Source organism: Elaeis guineensis, chromosome 14 (genome assembly GCF_000442705.2).
Source record: "Elaeis guineensis isolate ETL-2024a chromosome 14, EG11, whole genome shotgun sequence".
NCBI classification, from domain to species: domain Eukaryota; kingdom Viridiplantae; phylum Streptophyta; class Magnoliopsida; order Arecales; family Arecaceae; genus Elaeis; species Elaeis guineensis.
In genome coordinates this window covers 52,177,512-52,189,752 of record NC_026006.2, presented here as the reverse complement: position 1 = coordinate 52,189,752, position 12,241 = coordinate 52,177,512, and the positions used below count along the sequence as shown (strand labels likewise).

The window sequence follows — 12,241 nt, the reverse complement described above, 5'->3', positions numbered from 1 at the left end:
TTTAATTAAATAAGATGATATATTTTTTCTACGTCAAATTCGATAGAAAAAGAATTTCCCTGAGGCACAGACAATTTGTTGGCCCAACTTCAGTTCAAGGCCCCAGTTCGGCCCGTTTTCACAGCACCCTGGAGTTCTACTCCGTAGTCCGTACAAGCGCTTGCTAAATACGCTTTATGACGTGCCGGAAAGTGGACCAGTTCCGACTTCTCCAAGAAACTCCCAGACAAGACTCGCCCTTGACGTCTTAAACAAGAGAAGGAAAAAAAGAACGAAAGAAAAAAAAAAAATTGCTCGACCAGCTTCCTACCGTGTCCCGTTCTTCTTCACCACCTCTCTCCACTGAATTAAAAAGCATGCTTGCTTTAAAGCCTTAAACTAAAAGCTAACCCCTTCTCCAGGACCACCCCTCGTACTAATTTATACCTCAGAGGGGCCAAGTGTGCAGAACGAAAGCGAAACTTGAACTGAAAGAAAGAGAAGGTTGGCCTGTTGCAGTACCAACCACTCTCTCTCTCTCCCATTTCACCCAAAAATCCATACAAAACAAAGTCATCAAACAGGAAGCCAAGATTGATCCGGTAAGTATCTATTATCTCTATCTTCCTCTTCCTCTCCACTCCAAATTAAATTCAATTGAAGGATCTAATACCTTTGCTTCGATTTCCATTTCCATTTCAAATTCCATTTCAATTCAATATTGAATTAGAAAAATTGAGAGTACAATCACGACGGAAAAAAAATGTTAGTACAAGACCGTTCGGTCCCGAAACCCTCAAAACCCTCTTCCGACAACCGCAACGGCGAGCATCGCCGTTTCGCCCTCCATCCAGCTAAGAATCTGGACTTCTCCGCCTGGTTCTCGAACAATCTTTACAAGATCCTCGCCATCTTCCTCCTCGTCGCCACCGTCGCCGCCCTCTTCTTCCTCCGGAGCGCCGGCGACACCGCCGCCCTCCTCTGCTTCGAGAAGACCCAATCCGCCACCGCTACCGCCTCCTCCCGCATCGCCTACCCCCAGATCTCCTGGAACTCCGTCCGCCCCCTCGGCCCCTCCGCCGCCGCCTCCCCCTACGCCTCCTTCCGCTCCGACCGCTGGATCGTTGTGTCGGTCTCCGCCCCGCCCTCCGACTCCCTCCGCGCCCTCGCCCGCGTCAAGGGCTGGCAACTTCTCGCCGTCGGCAACTCCCATACCCCTCCCGATTGGTCCCTCAAAGGCGCGATCTTCCTCTCTCTTGAGCAGCAAGCGCTGCTCGGCTTCCGCACCGTCGATTTCCTCCCCTACAATTCCCATGTCCGCAAGTCCGTCGGGTATCTTTTCGCCATCCAGCACGGCGCCAAGCTGATCTTTGACGCCGACGACCGAGCCGAGGTTGTCGGCGCCGACCTTGGCAAGCATTTCGATCTCGACCTCGCCGGTGAGGCCCATGCGACGAAGCACCCGGTGCTCCTCCAGTACAGCCATGCCGATCCCAACAGGATGGTGATCAATCCATATGTTCACTTTGGGCAGCGGTCGGTTTGGCCGAGAGGGCTGCCGCTGGAGAATGTCGGTGAGGTCGGGCATGAGGAGTTCTACACTGAGGTCTTTAGCGGCCGGCAGTTCATCCAGCAGGGGCTTTCCAATGGTCTGCCAGATGTTGACTCTGTATTCTACTTCACCCGCAAGTCGACGACCTTGGAGGCTTTCGACATCCGGTTTGATGATGATGCTCCCAAGGTTGCGCTGCCGCAGGGCATGATGGTGCCTGTCAACTCTTTCAACACCATTTTCCACACACAGGCATTCTGGGGACTAATGCTGCCGGTCTCCGTCAGTTCGATGGCTTCGGATGTGCTGAGGGGATACTGGGCGCAGAGGATCCTGTGGGAGATTGGGGGCTATGTGGCAGTCTATCCGCCAACCATCCACCGGATGGACAAGGCACAGTCGTACCCTTTTGCGGAAGAGAAGGACCTCCATGTGAATGTTGGCCGCCTTATCAAGTTCTTGATTCAATGGAGATCAAAGAAGCATACGCTCTTTGAGAGGATCCTGCATCTGAGCTATGCAATGGCTGAGGAGGGGTTCTGGACAGAGCAGGATGTGAAGTTCACAGCCGCTTGGCTGCAGGACTTGATTGCTGTTGGATACCAGCAGCCAAGATTGATGTCATTGGAGTTGGACCGGCCGAGAGCAACCATTGGGCACGGGGACATGAGGGAGTTCGTCCCTAAGAAGCTGCCATCCATCCACCTTGGGGTGGAGGAGACCGGGACTGTGACTTACGAGATTGGAAACCTTATACGGTGGAGGAAGAACTTTGGTAATGTTGTGCTTGTTATGTATTGCACTTCACCTGTGGAGCGCACTGCCCTGGAGTGGAGATTGCTTTATGGTCGGATATTTAAAACAGTGATCATTCTATCGGAGCAGAACAATACAGAGCTTGCTGTGGAGAAAGGCCAATTAGGGCAAGCATACAAGTAAGCGGCATCTTCATTTCAGCTAATTATTGTGGCTTTGATAAATTGTTATGTCACAGATAACTAGTTTCCTGCACTTAATTAACCTGTATTGTTGCAGTTTGCTACTATAACTAATTTCCTGCATCTAATTAACCTGTATTTTGCAGTTCAAAGTAGGAAAAATAACAGTATGGTGGATTTCTACCCTTTTGTTCTAAGCAGTGCTATGAATTCCTGCTTTCTTTATTGTATTTGACTACCTCATTCTTTTTGCTATCAATGTGTACAATATTTAGCTCTCATATGGGTGGATCTGCCCCGTCATTTGAAATATTACATTACATAAACTGATATCTATAATTCGTGATGGATTTTCACATGATGGTAAGACTTGTGTTTGCTACATGTACGCTGGATGTGGGTAACACAGGACTAGAATGCATTTAAATAGATGTCTAGAAAACTAGTTAAGTAACAATTACCAATAGATAGTCATAGGGGTCACCCAACTAGTTGCTATTATGTTTGAGGATTGAATAGGGAATGCCATGGTTTATTCATGTTTGCACAGAATCATATATGGCTGTGGCAAAAAGGAATTTGTTTCATTAAAATTACAAAGCAAAACAGGCCCAGAAAACAACAGAAGTGAGCAAAAGCACCTCATTTGATAAATGTTCATTGCACTAGAAGTAATAGGTTGCACCCATGAAAATTGGATGAGGTAACGTTACCAAATTGCAATATCATGGTATTAATCTTGTGATAGAGTTACAAGGGAGGGTGAAGAACAAAGTGAAATAGCATTATATTTATAATTTTATATGATTATGGTTGATGTACAAAATTACAGCAACTATCACAAAGACCATCTGGGTTTCAAACTGCAAAGTTTACAAATTGTTGCTAATTGCTTGTTTTGACAGAAGATGAATCGAGAAGATAGATTCTTTATATGATTTTGATGACTTTGTCAAGCATGTGAATGAGTATTATAGAAGTAAATTTTTTGGTGCCTAAGTGCTGAAAAAGGTTTTAATAAAGCTTCACTATAGTGGATGACACAACTATCCAAAAAATAAACATGTGAGAGAAACTTCATCTTATTAAATGTACATAAACAAACATAGAGATTCTGAGTCTTGTTATGGACCTTATGGCTTTGATGGTATGTTGCCTGGGTGGATTGAAGTGCTTCTGGGAAGAAGTCATGGGGTATAGACTACTACATACATATATAAATGCTTGTGTGTACATTGTCTCAGGACATTCATCTTGCCTTGCATCTTTGTGGCGTTGGACATCTGGAACAATTTTCTACCAGAGCATCAAACACTTTCTCAATCACCATCTAGATAGTTTCAAAGGATAGATTCACATGTATCATAGGATCAAGACAATTTAAATAGAAAGGCTTCCTGAATTTATGGATGTTCTATTTTATATCTTAACTCCTCTTCAGGAGCAGCACTTATGCCGTTGGGCTTTATCTCAGAGACACTTAACTCCTCTTCAGCAGCAGAACTTATGAAGTGTGGCTTTATCGCACAAACATCCTTACAAGTTACAATTCATGCTTACTTACCAATTATAAACTCCTAATCTTCTATAAGGAACTTCCACTACCTCAATGTAGTTGCCTATCAAGTACATTCTTCGTTTAACAGCTATTATAGAATACCCCAGTTAAGTAGAAACTCTATACAAACTGGCCTAGCAGATTTGATATCTAGCAGTTTTGATTTGCTTATAAGTTATTTATATTGAATTATGAAAAATGCATGTTGCTTGCATTTTTAAAGTAATTTCAGTTAATCTCATAACCGAAGTCTGATTTCTGTGGTCCTAGTTGACCTGGTTCTCTTTTATTATAAGAAATGAGTCATGTTTTGGATCAGTAACGTTATGTCAAACTGGATCCAGAAATTGCAAATTGTGCCCTTCTAATTCCTTTGAGATATATACATTCTAAGAATCTTTAAATCCAAGTTTTAGAAGATGTAACTGATTGATACATGCATATGATTTTGGATTTACAAAACTTTTACTTAGGGCATATTTTGGCATTCATTGTTTCATTAATGGACCTTGTCAGAAAGCACTTTCATAGACATGCTTCTAAGTCAGTATTGTAAAAGCACCTAGTGTGGGAGTTTTTGTGCAGGTGGGTGCTATTGGGATCAGATTTGACTTGGCCATGACCTAGAACACTTTTGGTTAAGGACTTAAATTTGAACTTAACCAGTGCACCTACCCACCATAAGTGGGTCAGTTTCAGGTCAGGTTGGTTTGCATTATCTGCGTCTGACCATTCACCATGAAGCATTTGAGTCTGCTTCAGTTGGCTTTGGCTATAATTTGCTATACTTGCTGGAACTGTTCGGAGATTTGGGGTCAAGGCATAGAGTTTCTTTGACCCATAGATAACTATCAAGTTCATGTTACACCAATCTTTTTGCATCAACATTGAACCTAAGAACTTGACACACATTAACCTCCCTTGGAAATGAGAAAATACCTAAATCTTACCCTTAAATGGGTCTAACTGAACATCATAGACATGCAAAACCAGAAAATATCTTTCTAGCTTTTCTTAGAACTTACTTTTTGATTTTTGCTTGTATCAGAATCAGTTTTAACTGGGTATGCCAAGCACATTTGTTTGTGTATGCTACGTGCTCTCTCTCTCTCTCTCTCTCTATCTATATATATATATATATATATATATATATATATATATATATATATGCATGCATGCATGCATGTATGTATGTACATATATACATACGTGTATATATATGCACATGTGTGTGTTTCTCACTCTATCTATATCTGTGCGCATCACTTTTTGTTTGGAAATGTAAAAAGACAATTTCTGAAGCACTAGCAGAAGTTCTTTAAATTTACGTGATATTTGCTCCAGCATTTGCTTCCTATTGCCATAAATTTAAATGTTTTATTCAAAGTAAAAATATTTCTAGAATTATTTGACATGCATTTGGTTGAACATGGCTCTTTATTTTCCATATTAATCCTCGGTGTCTGTATAGCCATGTAAATGTTCTTTTCCTCCGAAGTATCACTTTTAGCTCCTTTATGCTAGTATATAAATATACTTTATTGACATATAACAGTTTTTATCTAAATTCTTAAAGTCTGGCATCATAAAACATGCTATTCATATTCTATATGCTGATTATTATTGACACATGCATTGCGTGGTTTCAAGATATTTATCATACAAGGAGACGCAACACAACTAAATCTATAACCTAACAACTCAAATATGCTTAAAACTAATGGTAACAACTATAGCGACATATATCCAACGGAAATGCTGAGGAACATACAACTTAGCATGTGTCTCAAAGATATGATAAATGGAGGAGTAATTCTCCGTTACATAATATTAGTGAGATACTTATAAGGCATAAATGCACTGTAAATTTAGTAATTAAGTTAACAGTGGTCAGAATTTTTTTCAAGAGTTCTTTTTTTTTATTTTATTACTAAAAGTATTTTTTACAAAATAGTTCGTAACATTTCTTTTCTGTTTTATATAACAAGGTGAGCATGTGGATTAGCCCCCCTCCCACCATTACATAACCAGAAAAGATGCACCAGAAAGGAAGAATTTTTTTTCTAGGGTGATTTTAGATCTGTCTTGATTTTGGCTAATAAATTTGGGTATAACCCATTTCTCGGCCATGTTATGTTAATTCTTAGTTGAATTGGCGACTCATTTATGATTCTGGAGAAGAAGGCTTAGTTCTTCAATTTCCATGGTCTAGCTTGAATTTAAATCAAGAAAAATCTGATTTATTAAAAACTTTTTAGATAGATCTAGAAAAGATAAAGAAATTAGTTACCTTAGTGTTTTATTACATGTAGAGTGATTGTTTTGCATCATTACCATATCCACTCCATAGATTGGGCCTTCAAATCCATAGGATGAATCCTAAAAGTCAATGGAAAAGAGCTCAGAGCATCTTTAGGAGCAATTAGTGGCTGTTTATTAACTATTAAATGGTAGATCTGTGTGCAGACAATTGATATCAAAGCAATAAGCATGATGCAGGTTGATCTGTGATGATCAAGGTAGTAAATAAAATAAAGTGGTTTGCACTCTTTTCACTGCTCACACCCTTTTGGTCCAGGACATACTCTAAGGTATCTATTGGTAGAGATGACAACTTGGGTTCCATTGTTAATACTGTCGAATCAGTTAATATACAAGCATAAAAAACCAGAAATTATGATATAATCATCCAGTATTTTGTCTCATCTTCTTTAGTTGTTTTCTTTTTATGCTTTGTCCTCCAGGTGGATTTAACATTTCCATATTTGCTGTATGCAAATAGAAATCCCACAACTTACTAGATAAGATTCAACTTTTCAATATGTAAAGCACCCTGTCCATTGCCCAAGGGCATCTCTCTTTTTTACCTTCTCTTTGAGAAATTTGCCCAACTACCAATGTCCTCATGATCCATTAGATTTCCTGTTCTCTTAGAAGTGTATCCCGTTGATTATGAAAAGCCACCTACTCCATTAAAATTTGAAGCAACCAGTAATATTATATATACCAATAAATCTCAGATTCTTAATAATGTCATTATATGACAGTGGACCATATGAAAAGGTACATGGCATTATTTTGTACCTTGAATTGAAATAATTGTTTAATTAGAGATGATTTTATATTTGTTAAGCTGAAAACTGGCATAGTTAAGTAATTTAAATTTCAGTTCAGATGGGTATTTGTCCCATAGTTTGGTAGTTGGTACTCGTAGTACATGAGGATCAGCACATGATAATCATTGCAAAAAGACGATATGGTTCATCTAACCTTCGATTTTAAATCTGTGAACCATAGCTAATAAATATCCAGCACATTTGTGATCTTCACACTCCTTCAAACTCTATAGAAGTTTTAGTCTCCAGATTGTGACACAATGGTTCAGGTAATATCTCCCTGTAGCATACCAAGAATATATATTTTTTCGAGTGAATATACCAAGAATAAGTTAAAAGTTATTTAATTTCTTTAGAACATGACTTTGGTCACTTTCCATCAGGACCTAGCCCCCTCCATCCAAGAAAACGTTGGTTGAGTGCAGATAAATGACACAACAACCAGTGGAATCTGTCTTCTTCTTGAAGGGTGTTGTTCTTGTGATACTATTTTCTGGTGAATTGGTTCCTCTTAGAAAGCTGTAGATGTATTTATGCTTTGATAGTATTATTGTTTGGGATATCATTTTATGCAATGTCTTCTTCGTCTGTTTTTCTGGAGGACCAAAGTGGGAAAGCTCTTCTAGGAAAACAATGAGTGCCTTGTTAAAAGTATATAATATTGCATGCAGGTCCCTCACAAGTATGCTTAACATCATACTCTTATGTCACTGCAGTAGATAAGCTATTTTCATAGAAATATCTGGAATAAATCGTTCATCTTTGTTATTTTGCATGCCTTTTCTTGGATTCTTATTTTCCCTTTTTAGTTTGTAAATAACCCTCTTGTTATATAATTATACACTGGATTATCATTGTTTGTCTGTAGAACTACATGTATGGGATTCTTGATGTTTATCATACAGTTGATGGTATCTTTTGATCTTTTAATGATTTTATTTGGTGCTGTGGTGCCACAGGTACTTGCCAAAGGTGTTCGATCAATATAAAGGTGCAGAGGGATTTCTATTCATTCAGGATAATATGATTCTTAATTATTGGAATCTCCTACAGGCAGACAAGACGAAACTCTGGATAACCGACAAGGTAGTTATCTTCCACAGTTGTTTCCTTGGTTTTTTACTGAATTATCCTCCAAAGATACACTAAGCAAATATTGCCTTTTTTTCCTTTTCTCAGGTCCCTCATTCTTGGGTTTCTATTCCCTTTGATGACAATGGTGAGCAGTGGTTTAAAGATCAAGGAGCAATGGTGAAGAAGGTTGTAAGCAACTTTCCGGTACATTTCCAGGTCAGTTACAAAGAAAGCATGAGTGAAGATAAGCTCATCATCTGTGGTAGTGAGATATTCTATGTTCCTCAAAGATTTGTGGGTGATTTTGTTGATCTTGTGGGACTTGTCGGAGATTTAGATATTCATCACAAGATTGCAGTGCCGATGTTTTTCCTGGCAATGGATTCACCACAAAATTTTGACTCTGGTGCTCTAGCCACTATTGTTTATAAGCCGAACTTGTCAGCTAATGAGTCATTCTCAAGCTATTATACAGCTAAAGCACCTGCTGTCTATCCATTGGAAGTGCACAATGAGCCCGATTTCATAAAGCTAATCAGAATCATGGCTGCAGGAGATCCTCTCCTGATGGAGCTGGTGTGATCTATAGGCAAAATTTATTTAAGTGCATATTCTTACGACGGGATGGAGAAACAACATTATTGTTTGTTCCATCAGAGTTTCCGCTTCACAAAGCGGGAGACTGCTGTAATTTCATTTATTTTGTTTTTGTTTTTGTTCCTTTTTTTTTTCATTTTGGTCATTCCCTTCTTGCTCTCTCTGTGTCTCTCTTTTCTTTTTTTGGTTGGTGTATGCTGTAATATTCAATTTAATTCAGAAAGATTCTCCGTAATTATCTATTGTAAGTTTCCATGTCTAAAGCAAAAGAAAGAACTTATTGAGACATGCTTTTGGTGAGGCAAATCTTGTTGCATACTTCATCAAATCAGAAAAATCATAGTTTGGATCACGTTTCATAGGACTGGATGGTTGAATTGGTACTTGCAGAGTGAGCTATTCCTTCGCTTTGTACAAAGAAAAAGTGTTATGTTCTTAGGTAAAACCGAAAGATTTCTTTGGTTGCTGTAATATTCCAATGCTCTGAGGTAAGGTTTCCTGGCTGAAGTTCCCAGATCTGTGTATATCCAGGTACAAAGAATGAAGGGAAAAGTTTGGATTAAGGTCAGTAAAGATGGATTAAGGTTTGAGGAGGGATTTCAAGTAGATCTGAGAGGGAAATAGAGAGGGAAGAAGAATTTAGGGAGGAGAAGGAAGGATTTGAGAAGTAGATCTGAGAGGAAGAAGAAGGAAAATTTAGGAAGAAAAAATATTCATTCATTCATTATTTGGAATTATTAGTTCTTTATTATATATTATTTATACTTCAGCTGTTAAGTTGAGTTTATTGTGAAATGCTTTTAAAATGAAGTATATGGTTAGTATTTGAATGGATTTAGATAGGTTTTTACCGGTTTGGACTTGGGCTGCACTTGCTATTTTTTAATGGGTTCGGAGGAGTTCGGATTTGGATTTTATCTGTTACCCGTACACCCATAGAGATCCGATATTTCAGGTTAGTCTAGTCGAACTTTCTGAAATCCTTCGGTCTCTATCTTGTTCGACTCTCCTCTTTTCTCCTCTTCCCACTTGGAAATCTTAGTCGTCATCCAAGGTTCAATCTCCTTCATTAGCCTCAGATTAGTGTTCCAGATAGACAATGAAACTCTTCCCTCCCTTTCACTGATTTTTCTTCACAGATAAGTACTTTTCTCTCTTGTTGTTTAGCTATTTCCTTCTTTTCTATAGCTAAAGGTTTCTTTTTTATTGCAGAGGGTGTTACATTCCCTCCTACTCCAAAGGATCCTTGTCCTCAAGGATCAAACTGAGGGTATTGGCTCTTGAGGACCCAATAGTCTTCCCAGATGGTTTTTTCTTCATCTAGATTACTCTATTTGACCAGCACTTAAGTAACTGCTTTGTTTCCTCGACGGATCATTTTGCGGTCCAATATCTTTTTCAGTTGTGCTAATAGCTATCCATCTTTCCCAGTGAGGAGAGTTGTCGGAGAGGCCTGTTGTGGGTTCTGTATCCCTCGTTTAAGCAGAAAAATATGAAAGACTAGATGTATTTGGGACCCTTTGGAAAGTTGTAGCCGGTAAGCCAATGGTCCTATCCATTTTAATATTCTGAATGGATCGTAGTATTGTAAGGTAAGCTTATGATTCCTGCGGATGGCTACTGTGTTTTGCCTGTATGGCTGAAGCTTATGATATACCATATCTTCAACTTGATATTCTTTGTCTATTCTTCTTCTGTCTGCATTTTGTTTCATATGGTTTTGAGCTTCTCTCAATTTATCTCTCAGTATCTGTGTTATCTTGCTTCTATCTTTGTTCCAATCTTTCACTGTGGTGTATACTTCCATCCCCAACTGGACCATGGGATACATCGGAGGTGGCTACCTATACAAGGCTTGATAGGGTGTCATCCCTAAGGAGGAGTGGCGGTTAGTGTTATACCATCATTCAGCTAGGGATACCCACTTGTGCCATTTGTGAGGGCTCTGGAAACAAAAACAGTAAAGGTAAGCTTCCAAGCAATGGTTTATCCTCTTTGTCTGTCCGTCAGTCTAGGGATGGTAAGCTGTACTAAGCTGTAATTTAACCCCCATTAGTTTGAATAGATCTTGCCAAACTTGACTGATGAATACCCCTATTGGATATTATGCCCTGAAGCATTCCATGCAATTTGTACATATTATCTAGGAGTGCTCTTGCTACCTCGTATGCTGTATAGGGGTGTGTTAGGAAAATGAAATGTGCATACTTAGTAAGTCTATCTACCACCACTAACAGGATATCTTTATCTTCTGATTTGGGCAGTGTCTCTATGAAATCCATACTGATTTCTTACCAAGTCTGGGTTAGAATTTATAGTGATTGTACCAGATCTGCATAAGGAGTTCCATCAGTTTTATTCTTGATACAGATTTCACATTCTTTCACCTTCTCTTCCACTTCTCTTTTCATTCCAGACCAGTAAAATAGCTGCTTGATTCTTCTATAAGAATGACTCATTCCAAAATATCCCCCTAGAGATGAAGCATATATGACTTCTAATAGTTTCTGTCTTAATCCTCCTGTGCTTTCCACATAAATTTTTCCTTTGAATTTGAGCACTCCTTGATGATAGAAGTAATCAAGTAGGGATTCAGGTTGGATAAGTATCTCTACTATGATCTGTTAGGTCTGTTAATCTCCTTCATAACTATCTGCAATCTCACTGCTCCAAGTGGGTACTACTGCAGATATAGCCTTTGTGCTTCCTTCCTCTAATCCCCATCTGGACAAGGCATCAGCTACCAAATTTTTTTTTTCTTTTTTGTACTGTATGGAATAATCCAACCCCATAAGCTTCAGCATTCCTTTTTGTTGAACGGCTATAGTAATCTTTTGCTCTAGTAAATATTTCAGGCTCTGGTGATCAGTTTTAATGATAAAAAGTTTGGGGCTGATGTAATGCTTCCATTTAGATACGACCATCAGTATGGCTAAGAACTCTTTTTTGTATATTGATAGTTTCCTATCTTTCACTCAATCCTTTGCTAAGGTAAGCTATGGATCTCCCTTGCTAGGTAAGCACTGCTCTAATTTCATGTCCACTTGCATCTACTTCTAGAGTAAAGGGTAAGGTATCGTTGGGCATTACCAAGACTGGTGCTGTTGTCATTATCTCCTTTAATTTCTCAAAGGCCTCTTGAGCCTCCTCATTCCAATGGAAGTTATCTTTTTTGAGGAGTTCAATCAAGGATCTACTGATGGTTCCATACCCTTTCATGAACCTCCTGTAGTACTCTGTGAGGTCTAGAAATCCTCTTAATTTTTTGAGTGTAGTTGATGTAGGCCATTTTCTCATTACTGCCACCTTATCTGGATCAGTGGCCACTCCTTCACTTTTAATAATGTGCCCAAGGTACTCCACCTACTGCTGTCTGAAGAAGCACTTGGACCTTTTGGCATACAATTGGTTCTTCCTCAATAGGTTC

The 12,241-nt window shown here is 39.1% G+C and overlaps 1 protein-coding gene across 2 annotated transcripts; it reads left to right on the top strand.

Moving 5' to 3' along the window:
- The first annotated feature begins 289 nt into the window (after window positions 1–289).
- LOC105057580 (probable glycosyltransferase STELLO1) lies at window positions 290–8,950 on the top strand. Of its 2 annotated transcripts, XM_010940228.4 has the most exons (4): window positions 290–581; window positions 710–2,466; window positions 8,103–8,229; window positions 8,323–8,950. In XM_010940228.4, exons 2-4 carry the CDS (start codon window positions 743–745, stop codon window positions 8,797–8,799), a joined length of 2,328 nt encoding a protein of 775 aa, XP_010938530.1. In that variant the 5' UTR covers window positions 290–581; window positions 710–742; the 3' UTR covers window positions 8,800–8,950. The 2 variants fall into 2 exon arrangements, with proteins under 2 accessions (XP_010938530.1, XP_010938529.1); XM_010940227.3 differs by having other exon boundaries at window positions 290–2,466.
- Window positions 8,951–12,241: the final 3,291 nt, after the last annotated feature.

What these genes read in the sequence shown, in the direction of transcription:
- LOC105057580 (XM_010940228.4), top strand. Translation starts at nt 743, where the DNA reads ATGTTAGTACAAGACCGTTCGGTCCCGAAACCCTCAAAACCCTCTTCC. An exon ending in CAATTAGGGCAAGCATACAA is followed by an intron (nt 2,467 to 8,102) that starts GTAAGCGGCATC and finishes GTGGTGCCACAG; the next exon opens with GTACTTGCCAAAGGTGTTCG. An exon ending in AACTCTGGATAACCGACAAG is followed by an intron (nt 8,230 to 8,322) that starts GTAGTTATCTTC and finishes TCCTTTTCTCAG; the next exon opens with GTCCCTCATTCTTGGGTTTC.